This window comes from Echeneis naucrates, chromosome 22 (assembly GCF_900963305.1).
Source record: "Echeneis naucrates chromosome 22, fEcheNa1.1, whole genome shotgun sequence".
Taxonomy (NCBI): Eukaryota; Metazoa; Chordata; class Actinopteri; order Carangiformes; family Echeneidae; genus Echeneis; species Echeneis naucrates.
In genome coordinates, this window is record NC_042532.1 from 14,195,393 (window position 1) to 14,206,335 (window position 10,943).

The 10,943-nt window shown below is 43.5% G+C and overlaps 1 protein-coding gene across 8 annotated transcripts in view; it reads left to right on the forward strand.

Annotated features, from left to right (window-relative positions):
* meis2a (Meis homeobox 2a) overlaps positions 1–10,563 on the forward strand; it is a 78,848-nt gene extending 68,285 nt beyond the window's left edge. For 2 of the 8 annotated variants that reach the window (XM_029493243.1, XM_029493242.1), the window contains exons 10-13: positions 2,894–2,952; positions 4,640–4,750; positions 5,265–5,363; positions 8,631–8,769. In XM_029493243.1, coding sequence (XP_029349103.1) covers positions 2,894–2,952; positions 4,640–4,750; positions 5,265–5,323 — 229 coding nt within the window. In that variant the 3' untranslated portion in view covers positions 5,324–5,363; positions 8,631–8,769. Of the gene's footprint in view, positions 1–2,893; positions 2,953–4,639; positions 4,755–5,264; positions 5,364–8,630 lie in introns of those variants that run through there. The other 6 variants (XM_029493246.1, XM_029493245.1, XM_029493240.1 and 3 more) reach the window with 4 other exon arrangements.
* The last annotated feature ends 380 nt before the right edge of the window (positions 10,564–10,943 follow it).

The window sequence follows — 10,943 nt, forward strand, 5'->3', positions numbered from 1 at the left end:
AAGACTGACCTCCACACGACCCCCTAACCTCGCCTTTAATTATTTGTTTGAAGACAGCATGGAGTTCCCATGCTGAGAGGTACTCTGTGTGTGTGTGTGTGTGTGTGTGTGTGTGTGTGTGTGTGTGTGTGTGTGTGTGTGTGCGTGAGTTGGTGTTTCTGTGCTCTAACATTCAGCAGAGGCAGGCCATAATAAGCAAGACCACCAGATGTAGATAATAAAACATGGGCCTTGGGTTGGAGGTTTTTGAGCTGGTGTCCCCTGTGAGCCTCCTGTGTTCTGGTTAGCCTATGGACACACTGGCTGTGGTTGTGGTCATGTCCACGGTGTCGATGTGAAGATTTACAGCGCGCATGTATGTTTTAGTGAGTGCTTGGGAATTCAGAGTCCCTGTGGTCAACCTCTGTCTCTCTCTCTCAGGACCTTGGGTCCTCAGATCTGTCCATCTAGCTGTCCATCCAAGTTGACTGGCCTTCATCTCCGGAGGATTCCTGGTTGTGTTGTTCTAAGCACACACCATTAGCAGCTCACGGGTCAAGGGAAAACAGTGTTATCAGGCCTGGCTCTGATAATCTCAATTGGCTTTACTCAGACTGATAAAAGGTGCTTTAAGGCCACCACGAGCGGGTCACCCCTCACTCCCCCCCAACGCACAGCATCACCTCCTGGTTATTCTGACAACTTGTTTTGTGTACAAATTCTGCTATTGAGTGTGTGTATATCAAATGTGGTGCTTTTTAGCCATCAGGGAATGTTCACTGAAAGCATGTGCGTCTCAGAAGCGGCTCATTGGGAAAATATTTAAATATCCAGATGTTTGTGTAACAAAATATTACTATTCAGTGAGCTAAACATGTTTTTGTATACTTAATGTTATGTGTTTCCTTCAAGAAGCAGGAAAAACAAAAGAGGAAGAGCACTTTCAAAAAAAAAAAACAAACTACAAAGCTACACTTTGATTCAGTATACTCTCCAGTACATGAAGTATTTCCTCTGCCGTCACTGGAAACCATAAGGGCAAATTTGGCACCTGGGAAGAACATTCCTAGCATTATGTGTTTATGGTTATGTCCCAGAATAGGTAAGAATGCACATGGTTGTGATTTTGAGCCCCTTGGTGTGTCTAGGAAGGGGGAAAGCAGAACATATATTTTGAAGGGCCTTGCAAGGAGGGAGTGTAATACCTGGAATGTCTTACTGTTTACTTGCTCAGCTGGTTTTGATGCTGGAAGCGTCTTTCTGTCTTTAAGTACTGCAGACATTTATGACAGCGCAGATATTAAAGAATACTTTGTCCTTTGTTCTATTAAAAAATACTTTCACACTTAGTAAAACTTAATCTTCATTCCTTCCTTCAATCACAAATCATGCTTTACAATCACATCATTTCCCACCCAACTCTCTCACCCGCACACCTCCCTCCTTTCCTTGTCGTTCGTTCTCTCTCATATGGATACGTTTCATCTTTTTCTCTCAGGGGCCCGCGGCACCCCTGCGTAGCTGCACTCTGGATGCCCCCTGGCAAATGAGCACCACGTCTCTCTTTTCCCAACCGTGCATTTTGTACATTTAACCATGTCACTTTGAGCCGGGCAGATTACAGCCGTTTAAGTTCATTGGAGAAAGTAAGGGCAGGTATCAGGGCTTCATGGGGGATTAGGAGTCCAAATTGGTTCCAGCTCTCCCTTCCTTCTAATGACCAGTTCTTTAGCCGTACCGATGGTGCCGTGGCTTTTGCGTCAGAAAGGGCAGGGGGGTTTCTCTCTCTTTCTTTCTCTCTCTTCTGCTTTTTTGGAACCAGCAAAGGACTCCATCCTGGACAGCTCCAACGTGATTTGAAACCCCTCTTTAATATCAACCACATGGTGGTACCTGTAGCGCTAAGTCCATTCAATGATTTTTAGCACGTGAACACAAATGAGAGAAAGACAAAAGAGAGGAAGAAAGAGAGAAAGGTGCAGAGGTTGCTCGACCTGAGTGGCCAGCTTGCGTTTGACACGGCCCATGGCATCCCATTCCAAGTTAAAAAGGTTGCCCCTGGCTGGCAGTCACCTTCAAATGACCTCTGGCTCCACACTGGAAAAGCCACAGGAGCAAGGCCGGCTGGGGAGGCTTTGTGGAGCTGCACTTATTCGCTGCTGTGGTGGTGATAAAACTTCAGACAGCCTAATTGATGGGCTCGCTGACATAACAATACCTTGTGAAAGCATGGAGTGGCCCATGCCTGGTCCTCATTTCTAGACAGCTGGAAGGGGAGCAGAACCCCCTACAATGCAGCCAGAGTGGGGGTCCCACAGAGGGGAATGGTGGAGGAGGGGGTGGAGTGATGGGGAGTAATGAAAGGAACCATTTGTATCCTGGACTTTGCTAACTCAAAGCTTACTTTGAAATTCCAATGGGTGATAACCCTGCAGAAATAACATTGTTTTGGAGAAGGAGCGACAGACGGGATGCTGTACACTCTGTATGAAGTTGGTGCGCGATGTCTGCTACTGGCTGCAGGATTGACTGAAAGACAGAGTGAGAACGGGATGTGCCACGATGAGGGTTCTTCTGTGCCTGAGCTACACTTAATACTTGAAGAATGTCTCCCTGGTGCCCATAGCAACCAAACGTAATCAAAAGCTTTATTAAAAGAGGGGGAATAGATCATAAGGAACATTAAAAGTATCCCTCTCTGGGTTCCCAAGTCAGCACACAATTGCCCTTTTGTTTGTTGCTGTTTTGGTCTGAGCCTCTCTCAAGAACTCGGTGGCTAATGTTGCCATTAAGTCATGCAAAACTGTTTTGTCTTTGTGGTGGCTTGTGATGAATCTTCCTCAGTGTGAATGCAGGGTGATTTAACGTTTGTTTTTCTCCTCTCTCTGTTTCTCTCTCTCTCTCTCTCTGCCAGGTTCATTAACGCCAGGAGAAGAATAGTACAGCCTATGATTGACCAGTCAAATCGAGCAGGTAAAAGAAAAGAAATTTAAAAAAACAACCCTTCCAATCTACAGTAGAGTACTTCTTCTTCTCTCCCATTTCTTCCTCCACATGGAGAGACCCCCCCCCCTTCAAAATCCTTTACTGGCATGCACATTATGCCTGAAGCCCAGATTTTTTTGAAGGAGTACCCTACACCTCCCCTCAAAAAAAAAAAAAAAAAAAGAATCACCCTGTTTTCCTACTCTCCGTCTCTTCATCCCCCTTTTCCATTTTCTCAATGAGATATGTTCAGCGGTGGTGTGGGCCGTTTACTGATTGACTCTAATTGGAAATTTCCCAGTCTAAGTGGAGAGAGAGGTGTATTAGCACTCTCTCTGTGAATTGCTAATTGGACACAAGAGGAGTGCCAGGAACGCTGGCAGCAATTTATGAGTTATCTCCCTTTTTAAGCAGTTTTGTTTTTAATTTTTTCCACTCTGGGGTTAAGAGTGGAAAGGGGGGGGAGTTAGGTCTTCAAATTTCTTAGCTCTACATGACCACTCAAGTGAAACTTTCAGTTGGTGTAATCAATTAGCATATTTTCATTCATGAAAACTGCTTAGCAGGGAGAGTGAGTTTAATATGAAGCCTTGATAAAATAGCACCAATGCAGGGATATCTGCATAGGTGCTACTTATAAGCATCGTATTGTTAGATTATTTATTTCCCATATCTATTGTGGTCAGATTACAAAGAGCACATGTGAGTAGTAAAGACTCCAAGCTGAGATTCAGTCACTCTAAGCTTCATTAATTGTGGCATTACCAAAAAGAAGCCAAGTAATTTGTCTCAGGGAGGGAAAAGCTGTTTTTGTTGATTAGCAAGCTCTGCATCTTGGAAAGGTCCCTACACACCAGGGTGGAGATTGTTCAAATGAACACAAGCCATGATTAAAATGAGATGCACTTACAAATGTGGGCGACTCTTTCTGCACTCGCTGCGCTTTTGTGTGTGGAATATTTGACAGCATGCAACCAATATGTGCCAATCAACAATCTCTGCAAAAATAGCATGACTAACAGCTCCCCATAATCTTTACGAATCACAGATTATCCACGATAATACTGGAAAAGCCCCAGAATACACTGTTTACAGTCTCCAAAGAGCATTAGTTCATTAGGGCTGATAATACACAAAACATGAAAAATACTTTAGCTTCTAAATGACAGTTAACAAAGTAAATCGGTCATTATATTGAATTATTTCACAAATGTAGCCTTATCACCGTCTTTAAAATGTATATTATTTCTTGTAGAATAGTATTTTATCTTGTCTTGTCTCGTGCACGACGCATTCGTACTGATTTAAGAACTGACTGGGTGAATTGGCTGCCGTGACAGAAATTCTTCTCATCCTGTCAAACTGCATGCTTTCTTCTGTCGTTTAGAGAACAATGCATCTCCTGTGAGTTTGGTTTTGAATGACACTGGCTGCGTGCACATGAATGTGTGTGTGTGTGTGTTGTGCTTGCATGCATGCATGTCTGCATGAGGACCTACTATATGCGTGTTTGCATGCCACGCATCAGTCAATGTGGTCCACAAACATGAGCACAATGTCTTACAGTATGTTTGGGCTGGAGCTGGGACAATTGCTGATTGTCTGGTGTGTTTTCTCTTCTTCTCCCCTCCCCCCCCCCCTCCCTTTTTCATGTCCACGTTTTGACTACAATCAGGTTTTCTTCTTGATCCTTCAGTGAGCCAAGGAGCAGCATACAGTCCAGAGGGCCAGCCAATGGGCAGCTTCGTGCTGGATGGTCAGCAACACATGGGGATCCGACCAGCTGGTAAGTCTGTCCACCTCCATTTGCCTGTCCCGCTTCCCTCTGTCATGCCTTTGTCACCAGACACCAGTCTCACCTTCCATTATCGTCGGGCTGATCAACACTGATCCTGCTGTCTTAAGCATGAGATTTAGTCACCTCAGCACTGAGCAGGTCCCCAAGTCATTAACACAAACCTAATGCTAACAAGTGCTACACAACCACAGTAACACTTTTCTTTAGAGGTGCCCCCCACCTGCTGTTCCCCCGACTGCCTGCTATCTGTCTTGCTTGTTTTCGTCTCTAATCTAACACATCTGGGAGCATCCCTCACAAGGGATCATAAAACAAAGGGCTTTGTTGGATGAAATGCAAAATAAAAACATGAATGCGACTTCTTCACATCTTCATCTTCCTCCAGCCTTTTCTTTTCCCAACCAACGCTAACCAATCTCATCCTGTCTGTGAGCGGGTCTCCTCTGACCTCTGTGATTCAAACTCCTGCTGACTTTTTCTGGCATTTATCTCTTCTTTCTAGGGCCTATGAGTGGAATGGGGATGAATATGGGCATGGATGGGCAATGGCACTACATGTAACCTCCATCTTGTAAAGCAAAACGCAAAGAAAAAGGGGGAAGTAAGTACTGGGCTCTTTTCCTTGTATTTTATACTTTTGGGCTGAAGGGTTTGGTTTTTGTTTTTTTGTTTTTTTTTCCACCCACAAATTCCCTTTCACTTCACCACCACTACCCCTTCTTACCCCAGGCATAATTTTCAACCAAGTCCCACAGCATCAACAGCTATGAGCTAACATGCAGGGCAAGGTTTTTAGCAAGATGCTTTTAAGGGATTGCGGGGTGGTGTTTGGGGGGGGGGGGGGGGTGAATTGAGGACTTGGGAAAAAAGGGGGAGCCGTCTGGGGACAGAGAGGACTGCACTTGTGGCGCCAGACAACAGGAACAACAACAGAAGAAGAGGGGGTGGAAAAAACAACCTGGCATGGCATGCACAAATTTATTTATCACAACAGCTCCATCGCTCTCTCCATCCTGGACAGCCAATGCAAATGTTGGACATTTAGGGAAAAAATAACATCTCCTGGGGAAGGGGCTGACGGGGAGAAATTAAGCAGGCTCCAGTGAAGCGATAAAGAAGGAGAAGTGAAACTGTCCTCTGAGTGACATAAATCTGTCTGGGGAAAGATTGATGCCCAAATTATCTTATATGCAAAGACGGGAACACCGCAGTACATTACAGTCCTGAGCGAGATATACGGGCCATGGGTGACATGGCCGATCCTTCACCGGGGGTTTGGTTTGAGCTGTGTAAAGGGAGGAATGAGTTTGTGTGTGTATGTGTCTGTGTTTGAGAGGTGGAGAAGGGTGGTGGTGGTGGTGGGGGGGTCTTTTGATTATTTTTTACTGGAGGGAGACGATTTAAGGGGGGGGTGGGCGGGGGCCATTGACTAGCCTGACCTGACACTCACAGACAAGAGCATGGAGACATTGAGATAAATTTATAAGGTTGTAGACACAGGCATGGCTGCATCTAAAAGGCAGAGAACTGTTTCACACATACAGATACAGTCCCTCTGTGTCACTCTCCCTCAAACACACACACACACACACACACACACACACACACACAGAATCCCCATACAGCTAAATGGCGGCAGTCTGATTAAGCCGGCCATTCTGCCTCCCGCTTGTGCTACAGTGCTGACATTTGAGAAATCAAGACATATCACATCCCAAAGGCAGCAGGGCAGAAGAGATTTTATTTAACACCTAAACTCCCTTGCCCAATGAGGCACAATATAATAACACTTACCTTGATTAAAAGAACCCTTTATATGTAAATGGAGCCTGGATTTTCCAAAGGGTCACAGCAGCAATTCTGCCGACAGAGATCATTTCACCCCTCCAGTCCTCGCTTCCCCTCTCCCTCTCTCTTCCTGTCGCTCCCTGTGTCTCACTCGTTTTCTCTCATCCCCTCCTGTCTTTGCTAATGGCAGCAAAAAAAAAAAAAAAAGGGAAAATCAGGAAGCAATGTTCCCTAAAACAGCCACACAGAGACAACATTTGCTCAGGTTGGCTAATTCTTAATATAGGGCTATATAATTTTGAGACTATTTAATTACGTAACATACTTTATGCTTCATGACCAATTACATTAATAGCTTAATACAGAGGAATATTATCCTCTCTTGATTTGATTACACAGCCACACAATATGGTATATTTGGTACTTAATTATGGCCAGCCATTGAGCAGGACTGCTGTGCCATAACAGACGTGCACAGCTAGCCGGGGAGGCAGGCATGCAGAGAAGGAGCGAGAGAGGCCCGGTCTGTCCTCACTTATTGTCTTCAGATGGTTTTACCACTCTTGTTAATAAAGGAGGGGGGGGGGTCTCAGATCTACTTAACGGAATGACTGCAGCTTACAAGACTGCAGATTAGCAGCTTACAGTGTCAAAAACATCTGCTGGGCCTTTTAACAGGAGCTGCTCCAGGTTATATGGAGGTGAGGGCACCCATCATACCCCAACACCCTGAATGATTTATTTATTTATGAGCCCAGTAGTGAGGTTTTAAGAGACCTGCTCTGACAAACACGTGCATTTCAAATGAACTGACATGGAAAGGGAGTATTAGAAAATGGCACAGCTTTCAACCAATGAGACCAGTCATTAATCTTGGCCTTTGCTGTCTCCCTTTTCCTCTCTCCTTTATGCCCTCCTCCTCTTCCTTTTCCCCTCACTGGGGCCCTCCGGTGTAATTTCTTAATTGCAGTGTACTAAGGTGGAGGAATGCAGAGAGTGAGCATGCCTAGTGACCTTGCAGCGACCTCTCCCCTCCTATTACAGCTTCTAATCCCCCAGGGGTTCACATTACAAAGCAGGCCAGCCCAGACCCAATCCCAGAACCCAGGCCCCCTGGCTCCAGCGGGACCCCCTGCTCTCACTTGTCTCTCCCCAAGGTCCAGGCCTCTAGACAAGCCTTGTTCCCATACTCCAGTCCCAGGCTCCAGGAAGAACCCCCCCACATCTTATTTTTCTCTTTCTGATTACAACAAACAGTCGTGTGAAAAGTCAAACAGTGGCACTGCTGAGCCAGCTCTGTGTCCTGGGTCCTGTCACAGTATGAGAGATGCCAGCATGCTGAGGCCTCAGCACATATGAAGTGGAATCAATCTTACGGGACATCAACATATACCCCACCTCCTTTTCCTTTCCTTTCTCTTTCTGCTTCTTTAATCTTTGTTACTCTGTCTTGCTGCTGTTTCCTGCTCTTTACTCTTCTTTAGCTCTTAAAGCCACACGCCATGCATCAAGAGCAGCACTTCATTTTGGTTAAAATGCTATCATTCAGGGGTGGAACCAAGCTCTTAATGTTCACGGTCGGGGTGACGCAGCTTACCGACTCCTAAATTATGTTTAAGGAATTTCTAATCAAATATGTTCACGGGGGCACATCCCCCAAGAGGAAGTGTCTTTTCAGTTTGTCACTAAATTCAGCTGTTGAATTAACCGTTCCACTTGTAAAAGGGTTAGTGCTTCTGCACGTCGATACGACCAGTAAGGTTTTCTCACATCCTCCAAGTCTGTAGTGTCTCTGGATGACTGAGGATCATTTTCCAACCTGAGACCTGACCACAACGCTGTTGGGCATTGTAAACCACTCACCATAGCTTAAAATAGCCCGCTGCAATAATGTCTCTCTTTACTTGTAGAAGCTAAAAGCACTGTAGTCACAGGCGTCATAAAATCAGCTCGGCTCTTTGTTGTCGAAGTTAAATTGAATTAAAGGCTGCTAATGGAGAAGGAGGATGTATCAGCTGCTCTAAGAAAATAATTTTATCGACTACATAAATACATTCCTGTCCTTCTGTCTTTCCCTCAGGTCTGCCAGGCATGCCAGGGGAGTACGTACCTCAGAGCGGTCCTATGGGCATGAGCATGGCCCCGCCTACTTACACCAACCATCATCAGATGACCTCTCACCCCTCCCAGCTCCGACATGGACCCCCTCTCCACGCGTACCTGCCCGATCACCCCCACGCCCACCACCCTCATCACCAGCCTCACCACGCCATACTGATGCACGGAGGACCCTTGTCGCACCCAGGAATGACCATGTCTGCACAGAGACCCCCTTTGCTCACTCCCATTGACCCCAGTACTGGAGGACAAGGCCTGGACATCCATGCTCAATAGTATAAGGGAACTTTGCTACCAAGACAACAGCAGCTACTACAAGAAACCCGTTAAAAAAAAAAAAAAAAAGAAAGCAGCAGCTCACGATAAATCCTATTTTGAGACTATTTTTAAGAATAAAAAGTGAACCCTTTTGACCAGAATTTGACACTAAAGAAACAGAATTCCAGATGAGCTGTGATAATTCTTTTTTTTTCTTTCTCTCTCTCTCTCTCTCTCTCTCTTTTTTTTTTTTTTTTTTTTTTTTTTTTTTTTTTACTTGTCAATTTTGTTACTTTCATCCAAACGGAGGACCAAGCTGACAAGAACACTTTGTAAAGTCTTGGGCTTTTGGTTAAGATCAACAGAGGATGTTCTGACGTGCACGTGCGCAACGAACGGACAGAAGCACGCACTCGAAAAACACACACTTTTCGCACACTCACTTACACACATCATAAACATGTTCAGTACACTTTCATGTGACACGCTCAAACGCTTCTAAAATAAAATCACTCTGGAAGATTTAAAAAAGAAACAGCCGAAAGACTCCAAGAGTTATAACTACTGTAGTATAAAAAGTATAGATAAATAAGTTAAAACTTGTGCATTTTTTGTTGATCACATGGTTTATGTTTCCTGAACTAGCTTTAGAATTAAAGGTTAACCTTTTCTCTCTCACACTGTGTGTGCTCCTTCCTGGAGGAGAAACTGTCTAGCAGCACAGCACTATAAAAGAAAAAAAAAAAAAACCAAGAAGATGGAACATCTCAAAAAGGCTCCAAACCACAGAGGGCAATCAGGTCCTGTCCCCCATAAGAACAGGACTTGATGGGAAAAGGCTGCTAAATGACACCGGATCGCTCCAGAAGATTCAGTTTGAACATTTGTCATGCCCCTCAATTTTTTTTTATTTTTTATTTTTTATTTTTTTGGTTCATGAATGAATGTTGCCCTGTAGGTTTTAAAGGAGAAAAAAAAGTTCTTTGTTTGAATTGCCCAAGCACTGGATTGTGTTGGTTTTATACATTTTTATTTTAATATTATTTTATTTTTTGTACCCTGGACTCTTGTTGGTAAGAGCCTATTGAAGGAAGCTTAATAGTGGAAAAGCAACATCCTACAGCGCTTCTTTATCTGCGGATCAACATTCTTGCCATATGGACAATACTGACACACACGTTGATCCTGTGGCACTGGAGAAGCATTTGATGGTTGATGCACCAAAAAACCTAAAACTTAAAAAAAAAAAAAAAAAAACCCAACAAAAAAACAAACAAAAAAAAAAAACAAACAAAAAAAATCTTAAATTATGAACTCAATGCTTTTGGGGGAAAAAGCTGAGAGAATATTGTAACAAACTTCGTACAGAGTTCAGTCTATTAATTGTTTCATGTTAGATATTCTATGTGTTTACCTCAATTGAAAAAGAATGTTTTTGCTAGTTTCAGATCTGCTGTGGCATTGATATTGTATGTCCATGAATTCCTTCCTTTTTCAGCACGTGTTCCTCACTAGATGATAAGATGCCGTCTCCCTTAAGCTTTGTCAAAAATACATTAAATACTTGTATGAGGACTGTGACGTAATGTTTAAAAGGTGTTCAGTCACAAATGCTGTAATAAATATTTCATTTTTGATTTTTGTTAGATTTTTGTGTGATTAACTGTGTTACAAACAGTCTTATCCGGTTCACATTTTAATACTAATTAGTTCATTATTAATATTATAAAATTAGGATGAAATGTGCTGTTAATAAGTTGTTGCCTGTCAACAATGCAATTTTATTTTATTTTTGCAAATGGTCACCAAATATTATCAATCAAGTTTCCGGCTTTCTCAGAACTCTGTTAGCAATTGGTTATTTTAACCAGGCTGCCCATTCGGTCGCTGAATAATCTCTTAAAATGACAAAGACAAATTATGGTTGAAATATTTCTTGCCATGGCAATTTATTTAGACACACAAACATGTCCTCCAAACTATAAACAACCGTCAAACCTAAATTAAAGGTGCGAAT